The sequence below is a fragment of the Odocoileus virginianus genome, chromosome 18 (genome assembly GCF_023699985.2).
Source record: "Odocoileus virginianus isolate 20LAN1187 ecotype Illinois chromosome 18, Ovbor_1.2, whole genome shotgun sequence".
Lineage (NCBI taxonomy): Eukaryota > Metazoa > Chordata > Mammalia > Artiodactyla > Cervidae > Odocoileus > Odocoileus virginianus.
This window is the reverse complement of record NC_069691.1, coordinates 46428804-46448571: the sequence shown is the minus strand read 5'-3', so window position 1 is coordinate 46448571 and position 19768 is coordinate 46428804. Positions and strand designations below refer to the sequence as shown.

Genomic DNA, 19768 nt, shown 5'->3' with positions numbered 1-19768 from the left:
CCCAGGTGGGACTGTCGCTTGTCATGGGGGCCGAGGGAAGGACGCACTCAGGATTCCTCTTGGGAAAAGAGAGCTTCTGGGGGGTGTCTCTCCCCTGGGGCTGTGAGCACAAGACTCCTTCATGAGGGTCTCTGCCTCTCTGCCTGTGAGGGGGAGCAGTGACACTCCACTCTCCCGGCCCCGCTGGCAGGGAGACGTCCCCTCGATGTCAGGGGGGCTTGCAGTGAGCCAAGGGCTGGGATGAACATCTGGAGCATCAGAGGGGCACACAGTCTGGGGCTGAGTCCTCTGAAGTGTTTTCTTTCAGGTAGACCAAGTGAACTTCAGTAAGATGAAATGAAAACCTTGACTATGATCACTTTTCACCAAAAAGCTTTCCAAAGTGAGTTATGCACGCCCCTGCCGACCATGCCTTTAAGTCTGTTATGTCTTAGCTGACTCATTGCAAAAGGACCCTGATGCTGGGGAAGACTGAAGGCAAAAGAGGAAGGGGGCGAGAGAGGATGAGATGGTTGGATGGCATCACTGACTCAATGGACATGAACTTGGGCAAACTCTGGGAGATGGTGAAGGACAGAGGAGCCCGGTGTGGTGCAGTCCATGGGGTTGCAAAGAGTCGGACACAACCGAACAACGACGTGTCTTAGCTGGTCTGCTGAATCCTGTGGGGCGCCGTCCCACCCCCTCACAGCAGGACTTCTTGTTGGCTGGTCCACGGCCTCCTCCTCCTGGGACGTCACCCAGCGAGGCACCTTGCTTCTGGAATCTTCCCACCTGCTTCCCCTGGTCAGCCGGGGGGTGTTTCTTTCCGCTCCAACTTCCAGAAGCTTCACTGACACCTTCAGAGGGCCATCCTCAATCCAATCCCGAGATGTCTGAATCGGTGGCTTCTAACTTGTGGGGGGCTGGTAAACAAGATTCTCCAGATTTCTGTGTGTGGAGGACAAACTCCAGAGCCCCGTGGGATGGGGGGCCCCAGCTCGAGGGCCGGGACTTGGCGACTTGTGGTCGCTCAGAAGCTGTTTTCTCTTGCGGTTTTCCGATACTTGAAACCACTTGTTACTTGGGAGGTACAAGCTTCAGCTGTGGGCTCAGGGGCCAAGGACACGAAAGGTGTGGGCGGCTCTCTGCTTCTCAGAAACAAAGGGTGGAGGAACACCCTCACCCCCAACCCCACCATTGTCAGGGCCACGCAGGGTACGGAAAACGTAGCTCTGGGCTTAAACTCAAGTCTGGAAAATTCCCTACTGACTCATCTTGCAAAGCAAAGTAACAAATGCCACCCCAAGGTAACACTGTGCTATCCTTTGTAAAACAGCCTGGCAATCCACCATGAGACCCTCTGCTTTAGGGTCTCCTTCCCATTCTTCCAGTTGACTTTGCACTTTGCTGATTGTGTCTTTGGAAGCAATTAAATCTTGGTGAAGTCCAATTTATTTTTCTTTTGTTGCCTGTGTTTTTGTTGTGACAGCCAAGAGTTTATTGCCCAATCCAATGCAGATCTGCACTAAATCCACTGACAAAGATCCCATGAAGATTTTCCTCTGTTTTCTTCGAAGAGTTTTATAGCTTTAGCTCTGAATACTAGGTCTTTAATCCATGCTGAGTTAATTGTTATATGCAGGGTGAGGGAACTTCATTCTTTTGCCCTTACGTTCGGTCACAGGACCGGATATCCAGTTTTCCCAGTGCCGCTTGTTGAAAAAACTGTCCTTTCCCCAAGGAATGTTCTTGACACTCTTGTCAAAAATCAATTGAGCGAACGTGTGAAGGTCCAGACTTCCTTTTCAATACTGTCGCATACCCTTTCCATCCAGGTGCCCCATCAGTATCGTGGCTGCCCCCAAAGGCTGACAATGGCCCAGCCCCAACATCTTCCAACCAGATCACTATTGCCTCCGGGCCACAGCCCCCCAAAAGCAGGTGCACTATTCAAAGTCAGCACAGATAATATCATTCTCTCTCTGCTCTCCCACATCTGTTCCCACTCCTGGTTTCCCTTTCTCGGTTCCAACACCAGCCACACAATGGGAAACCTTTCTGTCAGCCCCAGCTCCAGCTCTCATGCCCTTGTTGTTTATCATCACTACCCCCACACACGGATGGAACAGGTCACGATCCTCCCCATCTTATCTCTGATTTTTTTTTTTTCCTTCAATCTATCTCCTTTCTGTTCTCGCCACGGCTGCCTTAATCCAGGCTCTCTCTCATCACTTTTCAACCATCACCATCTCCTGTTCCCAGACCCCCTCAGCCAGCCCAGCCCCGACACTTCCTCGGGAGGGATCGTGGAACAGGTCAGTCTGATCTGGTCTCTGTTGCTCAGAGTTCCTCAAAGATGCCCCATCTAGGAAGGCAGTCTATCACCTCTCCACCCTACACAAACACACACAAACACACACTGCCTCAGATACACTGGAACCCTAGTTCAGTCTGTCACTCAGTTGTGTCCGGCTCTTTGCAACGCCAGGCCTTCCTGTCACCCTGGAACCCCCGCTGTCTGTAAATATCCTATTTTTGGTTGAAATATTTATTTATCTGCCCTGGGTCTTAGCTGTAACACACAGGCTCTCTGATCTTTAGTTGCAGTATGTGAGATCTAGTTCTCCGCCCAGAGATCAAGCCTGGGCCCCCCTGAGTTGGGAGCATGGAGTCTTAGTCACTGGACCGCCAGGGAAGTCTCAGAATATCCTGTTTTATACCTCCTGTCTTTGCATGTTACTCTCCTCTGTCAGGAGAGTCTATGCTCCCCACTGTCAACCTTATTGTTCCAAAACAGCTCAAATATCACCTCCTTTGTGACAAGTTCTGGATCACCCCCCCCCAAACCATCAGGGTGAAGCAGAATTTCACCTTCATGCATATGTGATTTATCAGCCTGGTTTATTAGCTGCAACCACGATGACAGTAATGATCTATGTTCCTCCACCACCACCAGCCCCATCTCCGCAGGGACATACTGCAATCCTGCCTGTTTCAACACTAGGGGGACGCCTGTAGACCACCTGTCCCAGGAAGGCCTCGATGGTTTCTTCTCTCGTCCCTTTCTTTCCTGGACAGTGAGAGACGTGAGGATGGGGACTGCCTTGTCTTCATCTCTGAAGCTATAGCACAGGGTCTGACACCCAGCAGATGCTAAGACTCATTTGCTTTAAAAAAAAGAAAGGGAATGACCTTAAGTGCCCACTTTCAGGTTTTGCAGTCTGTGGAGAATTCCACTTTTGGGGCAGCAGCTCACGTCCTCCGCGCAAACGGGCAGCTCATTAGCCCCAAGGCTGGCAGCAGATCTGCTGAGCCGAACTCAGTTCCCAGGCTTTCTCCCAGAGCCGGCTCTTCACTCGAGCGGGAGCCCACCAGGTCCGACGCCCTGTGCGGGCTCCTGCCCGAGGATGTGGAGACACTCCACAGCCCTGCCCTCTTGAGGGCTATTTTAAATGCAAATTCAGAAGCAGTGGTGGTGGTATTCTTTCTCCTGAAGAACAAGACAACTGCCTTGACATAATAAGGTTTTTTTTTAAAAAAGAGGAAAAACCCCATCCTGCTTTTCCTTTCAGTTGAACTGAAAATAAAAAAAAAATCCCCAGTCTCCCCAGTCTCCAGCTGGCAGGCTGCTGGACTGCCGGCTTCCGAGAAGAAGGGGAGCGGAAAGATGAGCCCTCGGCAGCTGAGAACGTATTTTTGGCAGAACAGCTGGTGGAGGACGTGCTGGCAGCGGGCGGCGTCTCCCCCCACAGAGGCGGAGGTGCCATCTTCGCGGCCGGGGCACCTGGCTCTGGTCTTCACAGGGACAGGTCGGACCTTCTGGGGGGGACCCTTAATGGAGAAAAGGGTAGAGGCTCCAGGGGAACTTCACTGCTGCCCTCCAAGGAAGCTCCCTTTTAGAACAGGGGAGATCAGCTCAGTCTGGTCTAAGCCTGGGACCAGGACTGGCCGGCGGGACCCCATGGAGGCAGGATGCAGCCACTTCATTATAAGCAAGAAACCCCTCAGAGAGAGGTCCCCGGTGGTGGAATGAGCTGTCTTAGAACTGATTAAATGGCGGCTGGTGGGCTTACCATCTGCCAGAAATTTTATAAGAGGGATCCTTGGATGGAGTGAAAGGGAGTTGGTCTTTTAAAGCTGGGAGGGGCAGTGGAGACCAGTTAGGGGTTGATGAAAATACTCACTGTGGACAGATCCCTGGACACAGGACACCAAAATTTTAAGAGACTCCAAAGAGGATTTTTAGGCAAAACTACACATCTGTTGATTTTCCTCTGATGAAAGCCACTGAGTAATAGCCAGACTTCTTGGCTTTGTGCTGAATCCACACTGCCTTTTGTAGTGTGGATGCGACAGCCCAAGTTCAAGGCTTTCCATGCCAACATGCAAGAACAGAGGGCCAGTGCCCACTTCTAGGCTTCGCCAAGTTGTCACAATGGGCTTACTTTACTTCTGCTGTTTTTGTGTGTGATAATTTAGAACAACAGGAACAAAAAGTCCTGAAGACTCGGAGAAAACAAAATGCTCTTCAAAGAAAGATTCTGTATTGCTATTCAATCCAGATATCTGGTACTCTAGAAACATCTTCACGTTCAGCATAGAATAACAGAAGTCTGAAGCAAGAGAACGTGAAGTTGGTAGAAAAAAACCTAATTCTCACTGGCAGAGAGCTCTCCAATTCAAACTGAGAGGTTACCTGTTACCTGTCTGCCCCTATCTGAGCTACCACCAGAGGTGGGACCCTGGCCTTTGTGGATGCGGTACATGCCCTCTGAGGTGTTCCATAGATAGAGGAACCTGGCGGGCTACAGTCTGTGGGATTGCAAAGAGTTGGACACGACTGAGCGACCAAACACAGGGGAGGTCAAGCCAAGAGGCAAAGGTAGAACACGCATACCCCACACGTACATCATAGAGTCCGAGGTGGTTGGTAAGGTTTTGATAGAACCACAAATGTGACTCTATCAGAACACAGTCTCCAAGCTGTCTGGGGAAGGAAGAGCAGCCCTTGTACCAATTTCCTGGCACAAAAGCATAGAAGTGGATGCTCTAGACAGTTCACAGTGTGGATGCCCACTGGGGCATCAGAACACAAGGTCATGCCTCAGAGCCTGACACCCGGCTGAATTACTGGGGCTGGAAGGGTCAGGGAAGGCTTTGCCCACGGTTTCCTCTCCGTTGGACCACTTTGATGGAAAGACTGCCCAAATTTGCCAAGCCAATCATTACTGTCGCCATTACCCTAGAATGGAAGTGGTGCTATGTAGAAAAATGCCACACAGGTCCTCAAGTGATGGTGGCCCCACTGAACAGGGTGTGCTGGCAAAGAGGGGCTGGAACCTCAGTTTCAGGGTCACACCCCAGATCCGCAATTCCCTAGGCCTGGGCGATTCTATTCACTTAACAACCTCAAACTTCTACCTGGAGCTACCGGTCTTGGGACACTTCTAATGGTAGCTCCTTTGGGTAGACAGACAAGGTTATTCAGCAGTCAAAAACACATGTTATCACCTAGAAAGTTATAGTCCCTAAATTATCTTCAACCCACACCTGAAGTCCTTCACTCCAGGCACTCTGAAATGACCAACAGTCATCCCCCAAAGATTTAACAGTCAGGACACTCTTTCAGGGGATCACAACCCGAGTCCTCAATGCATAATCTTCAAAAACTAATCCCATTTTCGCTAGAACGCTTATCTGCTTTTCCTCCAAATAGTATTTTCCTTTAATGATATAGCCTCTTATCGCACGGAAGCTCCAAACACAGGGACGTGAGAAGTTACTGAAATGTTGCATCTTCTCCCACTGAATCACACCATCTTCTTTCAGAGCCCTTGCCACTCACTGTGGAGACAGAAAAGCACCGGGGTGGGGAGGGGGCTTCCCAGGTGAAGGACAGATGACTCTGAAGAACAGCGGCCCCAGCTGAGTGCGTGCGTGCTCTCCCCAGGGAGGTGGGTACTTGTACCAATAATGGAGGCCCTCCATAACGACACCACCTGCCTGTTCCTGTAGTCCAAATGGCCAATGGTGCCAGTTAGCGAGCGGTAAAGGAGATTTCACAGAAGCTGAAAAGCACTCTCAGAATTAGGCAAAAATTGCCCTCTGCCCATAGGTTATTTCTGTAGCCAGGCTGGACCTAGGGTTAGCTGACAGGCTTTGCAGCATTTCATCACAAGCCGAGGGGAGGTGGCAAGCATGCTTCTCGCCCCAGGCTGAGATGCTGGCCCTGCTCGGCCAGGACCTGCCAGACCCTTCACCCTGGCCTCAGCCTCAACCTCTAGCATCTGCCTCCTCTGCGCCCCTCCTCTCACCGCTGTCAGAGCGGTTTTCTCAAACACACCCCTGGCTATGTCCTCCCCCTGCTCAAGAGTATGGCTAAATGTGTTCTCTGCATTTTGGCCTCAGCCAAACTTTACCATTTTGATCCCTCCACCCTCCATGCTCATTCTATGTGCATCACGCGGTCTGCCCCAGTGAACACGCTGCTGCCCAGAATCACACCTTGCGTAGGTTACTCTTCCTTGAAATGCATTGCCTCTCCCCATGGGTACATCATGGCCCTTTGAGAACGTGTGTGTGTGTGTGTGTGTGTGTGTGTGTGTGCACAGACACATGCACGCGCGTGCACACACACACACACACACACACACACACACTCTTCCATGTCTGGTTAAAAATTTCACTGATCTTTTGAGGCGCATGCCTCTGGAGCATCCTCTGGACAGCCTTCCTAGTTCCCGGGTTGGAATTCGACACTCCCTTAGGCATGAGCACCCTGAAGTTCCTAGAGCACCAAGATTACCGGGATGGCACATTGATCACACTGCTCTAGGAGCTCGTGTGTGTGTGTGTGTGTGTGTGTGTGAGTTTCTGCCACTTGAATGTAAGCCAGCTAGATGGCAGAAATGGAGCTGAAACCGTTCTTACTGGTCTCACCACCCTCTCTCCTATCCCAGGCCTAATGACAGTGTCTTCATGGTAGACACTCAGTTCGTGGCTAGGCTGAATTGAGTCTGTAATTGCAGGTCATCGATTTACAATCAGTAAGTATGGACAATATTGAAAGGCCTCTGGATTCAATTCTGAACAAACAACCTCTCTAGTTAGACAGAAATTTGGCAAGCCAATTCACATTTGTATTTCAGTACACATTATTTAGGTGGCACCAGTAATAAAGAACCCGCCGGCCAATGCAGGAGATGTCAGGGAGGAGAGTCTGATCCCTGGGTTAGGAAGATCCCTTGGAGGAGGAAATGGCAAGCCACTCCAGTACTCTTGCCTGGAGAATCCCCATGGACAGAGGAGCCTGGCAGGCTACAGTCCATGGGGTCACAAAGAGTCGGGCACGACTGAAGCAGCTTAGCATGCACACATGCACACACATGATTTAGAAAGTAACTGATGCCATTTGAAAGGAAGAGGTCCTGGTTCATTCCTGAGAGCAGTGGGAGGTGTGGAACATGGGCTGACCAAGGAATCACTCTGTTCCCCAGCAGCTGTGACTTTGGGTAAGTCCCACTGACCTTCTGAGCCTTGGTTCCCCCATCCGTAAAACGGATGTGTGAATTCTGCCACTCAAGCAAGGCTGCTCAGAGAAGCGATGAGATGTTATTTATAAAAGGGATTTAAGAACTAAAAATGTGCTATTCAAATAAGAAAACTTACATAATCATTTTGTGAATCCTACTATGATAAGCAATTTTTTTGTAGTTAATATAACGCTAATCCCTTTTTTGGCCTGGGTGAAGAAAGGATGGGATAGGAAGAGTGGGGAGCTCTATTTATGGTTAATAGCCCTGTGTTGACATCCCCTGATGCTGGGAAAGACTGGAGGCAGAAGGAGAAAAGGGCGACTGAGGATGAGATGGTTGGATGGCATCACCGATTTGGTGGACATGAACTTGGCAAACTCTGGGAGATGGTGAGGGACAGGAGGCCTGGCATGCTGCAGTCCATGGGATTGCAAAGAGTTGGACATAATTTAGCAACTAAACAACAACAACAACCCCTGAGCAGGTAAAGGGTCTGATACTCTGGGATAACTTCTCTGAAAATACAAACTATTATATTTGGGGACCACAGGGTCCTGGCTGCCAAAAATACAGATACCTGCTGTTAACATGTTTTTCTACAATACAAACATTGAGCAGTCTCTTTTGGTTTTGGAAAGGTCAATGAGAAAAACTCATTGTAACAAGGAAGATGAAGAGACTGGTAAAATATCTTTTGATTAAATTTTTATTGGAGTATAGTTGCTACAATATTCTGCTATACAGCAAAGTGAATCATCTATATGTATGCAAATATCTCCTCTCTTGCGGATTTCCTTCCCATTGAGATCACTGCAGGGCATGGAGTGGCGTTTCCTGTTTTATACTGTAGGTTCTCATTATTTGTTCTATACATGTATCGATAGTGTATATATGAGACAGATTGTTGTTCTGTTGCTCAGTTGTGTCTGATTCTTTTTCAACCCCATGGACTATAGCCCACCAGGCTCCTCTGTCCATGGGATCATCCAGGCAAGAACACTGGAGTGGGTTGCCGTTTCCTCCTCCACGGAATCCTCCTGACCCAGGGATCAAACCTGAGTCTCCCCCACTGGCAAGTGGATTCTTTACCACTGAGCCACCAGGGAAGTCCATTAAGACTGGTAAAATATTTAAATGCTACTAAAAATACACAAGACACAGATGCTATCTAACTAACAGGTCACAGCAACTCCTTAGAAACCCAACGCCAACCCTGTGCATGCGATCTTGGGGTCTCTCCCAACTACTCTTGACTTCACCACCGATGGCAGGAAGCTTACACCACACCAGAGCCCGGGGCCAGCCATGTGGCCATGTACACAGCACTCTGCCTGCAGACCACAAAACCACCCAGGGGCCGTCTTCATGCCTGCCCGATAAATGTACACACCTGGAGCCTACCGGTGACCTGTCAGGCACACCTGACACCCAGGGGCCAGTCCCCGAAGTGTCGCAATTTGACACCAGCGTACTCACCTGTTGGCCACATCACTGCATGTGGTGAAAGCCACGGGTTTACCAGACACCTCGAGACTCATGCTGCCTGATGCGGGTCACCAGCAGTCCAGGACAGCTGCATGCTAGCTGGTCCCAAACGCTACCATTCCCATGCTGTAATCTCCTGCACAGAACACTTCCATACGTGGTCTGTGCATGTATAACCATGCATCCCATGTCTGACCACAGCACTGTTCAGACAGCACCCAGGAAGACAGCATGTGCCACGCACAGAATTACTGTGCCTGGACCTTCTGCCCAGGCCACAAAGCCCATCTTCACCAAAGGCCAAGAAACGCCTCTCCACTCTACAGCAGGATTTGCTGTCATATCTTTGGATTTAAGTCTGAAAACTCCATTATGGCAAGTTCGATGGAAAAATCAGGTAAAAACGTGCCTGACCAAAGGGAAGGACACAGGTCTCAAGCTGATGTCACACTGGCTCTGAAGGCAGAAGAGACGCCAATGCCTCCTCACACCCTGGATGGAACGCTGGCAGAGGGAGGGGGAGGCTCTGCTTTCTGTCCCCCCACCCCTCCTCCCGGGACTCTGGGGGTAGCTGTGGCCGCTGAGGGCGGCTTGGCTCTCACTGTGTGAGTCTGCTCAGCACCACGCCTCCTCAGCAGGGAGCGTTCCCCTGAGGTGGCTGACTGAGCCTCCTCACATCACAGGTGAGCCGCTGGGGCTGGGGGCACACTGATGGCTGCGGGCCGCCCCCCCATGGAAGGCTGACGGCTCTTCACAGTGACACACACGGCCACCGGGTGAATTTTTAATTTTGTTTGCCTGGCTGCTGAGCACATCTAAGAATAACAAAAAGAGCATCATGGCCAGACCCAGAAGGAGGGGGGGAGCGGGAGACGCGGGCGGGATGCGGGGCTCAGGACAGAGAGCAGGAGGTGGGAGGCCCAGCGGGGAGGGATGCCGGGCTGGACTCGGTGGCCGGCACTGACCCCGACCAGCTGCGCGGTCTCAGGGAAGCGTCCTTCCCTCTCTGGCCGGCCGCTTCTCGAGCTGTACATGGAAGAAGTCATCCTCTGTGATCCCTTCATGTTTAAATTCAGAAGGATTCAGGAGGTATGGTGGAAGGAAGCCCTGGCGGGCAGACAGTGAAATTCACGAGGGTCGGGGACAGATGTTTGCCTGCTCAGCCTGGGCCAGCCTAGGCAGGGTCCTTCAGCCTCTCCCTCATCACGGAGGCCTCGAGCAACTGTGATCATCGCCCAGGAAGACCACCCTCGACCACTTTACCTGCACAGAGGCGAACCTTCCGCCGCAAAGCCAACGGGCGAGGTTGTGATTCACCTTGCTGTCTGAGCACTCTGTGTTCACGCAGTGAGTTCTTGTAAATACGAAAGTTTGAAAACTAAGATTAAGGCACCAACCTTTAGAAATGTAGGGAAATGTTTCAGATGTTTCTATAGATCAGGACATGTTCATGGCATGGCCAGACCTGCGGCAAAACTAGGCCAGCGACCCAAGGCCCTCGCAAGGGGGGCACGGTATTTTAAAGCTGTCACCATCTGCCCGCTCACTGCTTCATTGGCTTCTTTGACGTGGGATAAATGAAGCCACGGACAAATGAGGCCGCAAATTCCTCTTCCTGCACTCGAGGGCAGGGCAGGCTGGGACAGTGGGTGACAGACGCTAGGTGTCCACCGTGGCGAGTGGAAGGAGAATGGGCTGCCGAGCCTGGCTCACCAGGGCTCAGACGGCGGCGGTGTGACCCTGGGAATCGCCCACCTCTTCTGGCCTCAGCATCATCAATCTCTGTCACAGCACTGCTGGCTTTATGGGACCTCAAGCAAATCCTCTGGATTTACTGCTAATAAAATGTCCACAGAATCCCCAATGAGTGATGAAAGATATTTTTCTAGAGTTTTCATTAAAGATATGACTTTGCTTTAATCACCCAGAAAGTCACAGATACCTACCACTGTCTGCTGGGTCCCAGACTGTGCTCAAGACAGGTTAGAGCTTTCCCCCAGACAGGGCCAGTCTAAAGAATGATTCCCATTTTCAGATGAAGACATGGGAACAGAAGATGCCGGAGCATCAAGCCTGCGCTTTGTCAGAGCAGGACTGGAACCCAGGGTCCCTGCTGCCACAGTGATGATGGATAAAGCTCTTTTCTAAATGGGTTAGGTTGGGTTGGGTTACAGATAGCATAAAGGTTGGAGGGTGAAATAAAAAGTCAAAGTAAAATTAGGTTAATGTCTTTATAAACATTGACCCCTATGGAGTCAGAATATTAATAAGTAACTTTGAGAGCTATTTCCCTCTGTTTTTGCATTTTGAAGGCCCAGAACGCAAGCACCATTTAAGACTGGGTAGAAATCACTTTCAAAAACAGCCCCTTGTTTGTTTTTAAAACGTAATTTTGTATCCTTCATTTCTTCATCTTTAAAATGGAGTTGATACCCACACCTCTTGGGAATCTCAAGAAAGATAAATGTACAAAAACAGTATGACAACCGTAACTCACTACACAAGTGGAAGATGGCATTTTACTGTTGTAATTATTACTTTGCCTTGATAAATATCTAAGAGGTTTCTCAAATCATCACACCACCATGACCAGACATACAAGGATGCAGTTTAACCATAAGTTTTCCTTTTGCCCTCTGTCTCATCACTAGTGCCCACTTGGATGCCCCTGGCCCCCGGGGTGGGGGGTAAGGGTCCAGAGCTGGGCTGAGAGACCCACAGGGCGAGGAGCCCTGACAGACAAGCCCGGTCAGAGCTGACAGCTCACCAGACTAGGTAGAGACTCATCTGTCCTTGATGGGCCATCAACCCGATAACTGCCAGGCCCCTGCCTTTGCACAAGGAAACACCAGGCTGCCAACACAGGACCACCCGAGGACCCCCTGCACTCAGTCTGGACCTCCCACCGATGCCTTGGTTCCCTCGCAGCAAAACCCCAACTGGGCTAGACGCCCAACCCGGACACAGAGCTTTCTTAAGCCAGAAGGACCCTGGGAAAATCTGAAAGTGGTCCAGCTGGGAACCAAGCGACTACACAAGCGAGAGGGACTGGGGTCGGAGCGGGGGATGCAGCAGACGTGGCAGGTGAGCTCGACTGTGGGGGAAGCACAAGGTGAGCGGAGCACGGGAGGCCTGGGAGAGTCGCACACTCAGGCTGTTAGTACGTGCATGGCTGCTATAGTGAATTGCCTTGAACTTTCGGAAGAAGTGCTGTCTGGCTGTGGGCGATGGAAACACATCATCCTACAAAACCCTTTTTCTTTCCTCCTTTAGTTATTAACAGATGTTTCTCTACCACCAGCCTCCCCCATCCCAATTCCTTAGCTGCCTTCCCAAAGTCTAATCAGAGAAAAGTAACTGGTGCAAAAATCGTGTGAGACATTGGAACAGCCTGGAATCAGACAGATCTCAATTGCCTCTTTCACTTTAAGGAGTTATTTCACCTCTCTGAGCTCTGGCTCCTCCATCTGTAAACTGCAGACCATAATACTTATCTCACAGAAGACATGAGGATTAAAGGAAATTCAATATGTATGTTCATTATTATTTTTAATAAGTAGGCAGCGATATGGACAACGTACCCTTGAATGATACCTGTGTTCTGAAATTTTAAGAACTGACATGAGACAGTCTGTCTCTCTCACCCTCCTGAAATTCCCACAGGCGGGGCCCACTGAGGAATGGGTGATGACGAAGGGAAGGGCAGCACCCTAGCGAGCACCCCCCACCCCGGCTTCCACGATGCCCCCTCCTTCTCCTCTGTCACTGTTCACTCTGGGCCTCCTACGCAAGTGCCTCTGCCTCTGCCGTCTGCAACTGCCGATGTTCAGTCCTTGACCTGATTTTATAGGACACCTCCCGCTGGGTCGGGGAGAAAACTCACAATTCACTCCCATGGCTGCAGAACCCATTTAACCAGTCTTGACATGCTGACAACTTCTGCCTTTGTATCTCTTCCGCCTGCACCTTTATTTCGGTGCCTCCTGGACTGTCCCATGAGGACCTCAGATAAACACATGCCCCACACTGAACAGGCTCCCTTGCTCTGAGAACTGGCACCCATCCCCACCCCCTACCCATCTCCTGACCAGAGAATAATCATTTAAAATCACAGACCTGATCATCTCACTCCCCTACCCCCACCCCACCCTAATCGTAAAGGTCAAACCCATCCATGTCAGCTCACCCACCCTTTGATCTGCCCTACACCCTAGGCACAGCTTCTGAGGCAACATGCCAACAAACTCTCTCCTAGACCAAGCTCCATTCAGGCTCCTCTGAACTCTCTCAGCCAAGCCTGACTTTGGGGACTCTCTATTTGTCTCTGTAGTGTCCAGACGCAGCAAGAATCCTGCAAGGTCAGTTTAACCAGAACCCTCGCCTCCATGTCCAATCACCCTCACCAAGATGGGTCCCCCTGGTGATGTTTGATCACCCTGGCACTGAGCGAGAACCCTGGGAGGCTGGTTCACCCCTGATGTACTTCTCCAACCCTCATCCCACCCTGCTCCATGGCTGGAAGTCCCCACTCATCCTGCTGTCTGCGGAGTTGAGCCCTGCCTCTCTTCCCTACTGCAAAGCCCTTCGGTAGTAAGCCCCTTGAATCATGTCTTTCTTATAGTCTTTAACAAGCAACACATGGGTTTTTTTTAACAGTTCCCCACAAAAGACTGGGCTTCCCTGGTGGTTCAGATGGTAAAGAATCTGCCTGAAATGCAGGAGACCTGGGTTCCATTCCTGCGTGGGGAAGATCCCCTGGAGAAGGGAATGGCAACCCACTCCAGTATTCTTGCCTAGAGAACCCCATGGACAGAGGAGCCTGGCAGGCTATAGCCCATGGAGTCACAGAGAGTCAGAAACAGCTGAGCGACTAACATTTTCACTTTCATTCACTTCGAATAAGACTCAAATGTTAAGTCCTTTTACCTGGTGGTGGTGGAACCCACTCCAGTATTCCTGTCTGGAGAACCCCATGGACAGATCCTTCTACATAGCATCTCTCAATCCTGGATGCATCCTGGAAACATCTGGAAGGTTCTTTAAAAAAAAAAAAAGCCACCTCCTCGTGCTTGCCTCAAACATCAGAATGGGGCTGGGAGTTGGGTAGGTGGAGTTTTTAACTCCACAGGTGACCCCAATGAGCAGCCAGAGTTGAGCATACCCTCTCCATTCCCACCTAGATGGAGAAACCAGTTCCGCGCGGGCTGTCTGGAGGGACTCCATACTGACTGGCGTTGGGGTGATTCCCACACTGTACTGTCATCATTTGGAAGGGAAGAATTCTGGAGTTTTCGCTCTCTGGATGCCCAGCACTGGCAGGGTGCCCGTCAATGCTTCTGAAGTGATTGGAGGGAGTCAGAGCAACGAGGTGGGGCAGTGGGAGAGCCTCCAAGTTCAAGGCAGGCGGAACTGGTTTCTCCATCAAGGTGGGAATGGAAAGGGTATTCTCAACTCTGGCTGCTCATTGGGGTCACCTGTGGAGTTAAAAACTCCACCTACCCAACTCCCAGCCCCATTCTGATGCTTGAGGCAAGCACGAGGAGGTTTTTTTTTTTTTTTTTAAGAACCTTCCAGATGTTTCCAGGATGCATCCAGGATGCTACCTCGTCCCATCCACAAGGGCACAGTGTTCCCCGGGAGACACAGCCCTGCGTGTCAGGCATATTCCAACTTAAGGCACAAGCTCTGGACACATCACTGTCCTAAAACTGGCTTGTAAAGGTCACAGCATTTTAATGTGTTTCCGCACAGTCATAGATCTGGGGGTGAATCTCAGCTCTGCGGGCATCAGTCACATGAACGTGGTCACATCCCCTGCCCTCCCTTGGGAAGAAAGTGGAGGTGAACAGGTGAAGAAGGTCCTGAAAGTACTTTCCATCTCTAATATCCTACAACACTCAGGCCAACACAACAGGAGTGCTTTGTCCTTAGCTGTGAGCCAACGAAGCAGAAGTCACTAACATGAGGGTGACAGGAAGCCGGAAGGAAATTTACAAAGACGGCAAGGCTCAGATGCAGTCTGCAATTTCACAACCCATCACTGGGCTCTGTCTGCAAAGACTGTTGAAAGAAGAGAGACAGGACTTGGAGTGGCCAGAAGAATAATTCCAATTGCGCTTCCCGGAATAATGTGTTTTATATTCCTTTTGACTTCAAGGCGTCTGTTATGCTTTCCAAAACATTTTTACAAATGTCAAGCTCACTGTCAACCCTAAACCACCTGGAAAAAAAAAGTAACTGACAGGCAGCTAAATTAAGGAGCTATAATTTCACTGAAGTGTTTCAGGGACCTTTTAAGCCACAAGAACCAAATTGAAATTGCTTCAATCGAGCCCAGAAACTGCCTGAGTAAGAATAGACCATAAAACACGCCCCCCACGCCCCCTCGCATCCCCTCCTTCTCCCTCTCTCACAACACACACACACACACACACACACACACACACACACACACAGACTTTAAGATTGAGCCAAGTTGCTAAGAGGGTAGAACTTAAGGTTTTTCCCTATAAAGAAAAGTTGTAACTATCAGAAGAGAGACATTAATTAGATTCAATGTGGTGATTGTCTCACAGTGTGTATCAAATCATCAAATTACACACCTTAAATATGGATAACTCTTAATTGTCTTAATATACTTCAACTTTTTTTAATGGAACCAGTGGAGATGTGCTGGGAGACCTCTCACACGCCATCCCGAGCGCCCCATGACCCACGGCTCACACGGGCAATCCTGCTAAAGCTCGGACCCCTCTCCCCCCCTCAGCCTTCCCACTGTCCAGACAGCAGTGCCCTTCCCTGGACAGTCCTGAATGTGCCGACAGCCAGCCCCACCTGTGCGCGCGTGCTAAGTCGCTTCAGTCGTGTCCAACTCTGTGCGACCCTAAGGACTGTAGCCTGCCAGGCTCCTCTGTCCATGGGACTCTCCAGACAAGAATACTGGAGTGGGTTGCCATGCCATCCTCCAGGGGATCCTCCCAACCCAGGGATCGAACCTGAGTCTCTTACATCTCCTGCACTGGCATGCGGATTCTTTACCACTAGCACCACCTGGGAAGCCCAACCAGTCCCCTGAAAGTGAAAGTCACTCAGTCATGCCTGACTCTTTGCAACCCCATGGACTATACAGTCCGTGGAATTCTCCAGGCCAGAATCCTGGGGTGGGTAGCCTTTCCCTTTTCCAGGGGATCTTCCCAACCCAGGGATCGAACCCAGGTTTCCCAAATTGCAGGCAGGTTCTTTACCAGCTGAGCCACAAGTCCCTGGACCTGAGCAAATCATCACCCTCAAATGTTCTGCTTTGAAGGTCAGGAGGCTGAACTGGTGTTTTTCTTTCAAGGGCACTGTCCCAGCTCTAGGGAAAAGTGGTGAAGGTCCAAGAATTCTCTGGTCTCATCCAGCACCCAGGAGAAGATGGGAGTTCTAAGGAGAAAAACACCGGTGGGAAGCCGACACCCACAAGGGCACAGCATGTGGACAGGGGAGGTGGGGCTCCAAGGTAGGCCAGGATGGGCCGGCAATGGGATGGAGCTGCCTGGGTCGCTCTGGTCTCATTGTCAGCTACTTGGAGGCAGAGCTGGGCCTCTTCCAGGTACGGCCTTGTCCTTCTGCAAGTGGGCCAGTACATCCCCTTGAAGGAATGATGACGTTCTGGCCCTTGAATGACCTTCAGCCCATTGAGACCTCTGCCACCTGCCATGTCTGAAAGCAGAGCTGAGGTGTCTGCTCCATGGAGCTGTGGCCGGGGACCCTGAAGGCCTGCTGGCCAGACCTTCGTGAGATGCTCTGGCAAAGGCCTGTCCTGGCACCACCTTTACGGCTCTAGCTCAGATCTCCAAAAGAGAGGCAGGTGTGGAAGGACAGCCGCTGGTCATTTTGCAAATAGGGCACTCAAGGTGCGCCTCCCTCCCGAGGCGAGCTGAGCCTGTCTGCCAGCTGCTACCGACGGGGCTGGGCATGAAAAGCCATTCAAGGGAGACTTTGGTGTCAGGGGTCTCCTCAAAACCAGTGCGGGTCGAGGGATAACGATTAACCAGATTCTGACCCTGGTCTGTCATCCTAGAGACCACAGTGAGAGGACCACAGTGGTGGGGGCAGGGGCAGGGGGCAGAGCCTCGCCAAGGTCAAAGGCTTCTGAGCTGCTGCAGAAGCCTCTGGAGGAGGGGAAGGAGGCGGCCCCACCTGCTGAGATGAAACTAAAGACCCACCACCAGGTAACACATGACAGTCCTGACCCCCAGTGGGCACTGCAGACCCCTAACCCCACTTGGCCTGTCTCCTGGCTCAGATGGTAAAAGGCCGCCTGCCAATGCAGGAGACCTGGGTTCCATCCCTGGGTCAGGAGGGTCCCCTGGAGCAGGAAATGGCAATCCACTCCAGGATTATTGCCTGGAGAATTCCATGGACAGAGGAGCCTGGTGGGCTACCGTCCATGAGGTTGCAAAGAGTCGGACACGAATGAGTGACTAAACACAGAGTGGATAGGAGGACCCCACCACCCACAACACAAAAAGCCTTGGCTTCACTATTCTCCAGCCACACTCAGCCTCTCGGGTACCTGCTCTTGGTTTGGCCCCTGCACATTGGCCCGTGGGGCACGTCTGGTCCTAGGATCACACAGTGACGGTGCCGCAGGTGAGGCAGGAAGCAGACCAGGCCGCGGTGATTTTTCCAGCCCCCAGGGATGGCCCTGACTTCAGGGGTCTCTGCCACAGTTCCTAGATCTCTAAGGAAAGGCAAGAGTCTCATCAGCTCCCCGAGAGGCTGCCCTGCCTCTGCTTTGACACTGCGGCTGGGAGGGAATCTAGCACCCCTACCATCACAGCAATCCAAGTCTATGCCCCGACCAGTGATGCGGAAGAAGCTGAAGACCTACAAGACCTTTTAGAACTAACATCCAAAAAAGATGTCCTTTTCATTATAGGGGACTGGAATGCAAAAGTAGGAAGTCAAGAAACACCTGGAGTAACAGGCAAATTTGGCCTTGGAGTATGGAATGAAGCAGGGCAAAGGATAATAGAGTTTTGCCAAGAGAACGCACTGGTCATAGCAAACACCTTCTTCCAGTGACACAAGAGAAGACTCTACATATGGAGATCACCAGATGGTCAATAATAAAATCAGATTGATTATATTCTTTGCAACCAAAGATGGAGAAGCTCTATACAGTCAGCAAAAACAAGACTGGGAGCTGTGGCTCAGATCATGAACTCCTTATTGCCAAATTCATACTTAGATTGAAGAAAGTAGGGGAAACAACTAAACCATTCAGGTATGACCTAAATCAAATCCCTTACAATTATACAGTGGAAGTGACAAATAGATTTAAGGGACTAGATTTGATAGACAGAGTGCCTGAAGAACTATGGACGGAGGTTCCTGACACTGTACAGAAGACAGGGATCAAGACCATCCCCAAGAAAAAGAAATGCAAAAAAGCAAAATGGTTCTCTGAGGAGGCCTTACAAATAGCTGCGAAAAGAAGAGAAGTGAAAAGCAAAGGAGAAAAGGAAAGATATTCCCATTTGAATGCAGAGTTCCAAAGAATAGCCAGGAGAGATAAGAAAGCCTTCCCCAGCGATCAGTGCAAAGAAATAGAGGAAAACAACAGAATGGGAAAGCCTAGAGATCTCTTCAAGAAAATTAGAGATACCAAGAGAACATTTCATGCAAAGATGGGCACAATAAAGGACAGAAATGGTATGAACCTAACAGAAGCAGAAGATACTAAGAAGAGGTGGCAAGAATACACAGAAGAACTATACAAAAAAGATCTTCATGACCCAGATAACCATGATGGTGTGATCACTCATCTAGAGCCAAACATCCTGGAATGTGAAGTCAAGTGGGCCTTCGGAAGCATCACTACGAACAAAGCTAGTGGAGGTGATGGAATTCCAGTTCGAATTCAAATCCTAGTAGATGATGCTGTCAAAGTGCTGCACTCAATATGCCAGCAAATTTGGAAAACTCAGCAGTGGCCACAGGACTGGAAAGGGTCAATTTTCATTCCAATTTCAAAGAAAGGCAATGCCAAAGAATGCTCAAACTACTGCACAATTATGCTCATCTCACATGCTAGTAAAGTAATGCTCAAAATTCTCCAAGCCAGGCTTCAACAGTATGTGAATTGTGAACTTCCAGATGTTCAAGCTGGTTTTAGGAAAGGCAGAGGAACCAGAGATCAAATTGCCAACATCTGCTGAATCATTGAAAAAGCAAGAGAGTTCCAGAAAAACATCTATTTCTGCTTTATTGACTATGCCAAAGCCTTTGACTGTGTGGATCACAACAAACTGTGGAAAATTCTTTAAGACATGGGAATACCAGACCACCTGACCTGCCTCTTGAGAAATCTGTATGCAGGTCAGGAAGCAACAGTGAGAACTGGACATGGAACAAGAGACTGGGTTCAAAATTGGGAAAGGAGTACATCAAGGCTGTATATTGTCACCCTGCTTATTTAACTTATATGCATAGTACATCATGAGAAATACTGGGCTGGAAGAAGCACAAGCTGGAATCAAGATTGTTGGGAGAAATATCAATAACCTCAGATATGCAGATGACACTACCCTTATGGCAGAAAGCAAAGAACTAAAGAGCCTCTTGATGAAAGTGAAAGAGGAGAATGAAAAAGTTGGCTTAAAGCTCAACATTCAGAAAACTAAGATCATGGCATCTGGTCCCATCACTTCATGGCAAATAGATGGGGAAACAATGGAAATAGTAACAGACTTTATTTTGGGGGCTCCAAAATCACTGCA

The 19768-nt window shown here is 50.1% G+C and overlaps 1 protein-coding gene across 7 annotated transcripts in view; it reads right to left on the bottom strand.

Annotated features, from left to right (window-relative positions):
- Positions 1 to 19768, bottom strand: part of MSRA (methionine sulfoxide reductase A) — a 357066-nt gene that overhangs the window by 19149 nt on the left and 318149 nt on the right. For 4 of the 7 annotated variants that reach the window (XM_070480654.1, XM_070480655.1, XM_070480653.1 and 1 more), the window contains one exon: positions 15837 to 15926. The exons of the other annotated variants lie outside the window; for them this stretch is intronic. In XM_070480654.1, the coding sequence (XP_070336755.1) occupies positions 15837 to 15926 (90 nt within the window). The remainder of the gene's footprint in view (positions 1 to 15836; positions 15927 to 19768) is intronic. 7 annotated transcript variants of the gene reach the window in all.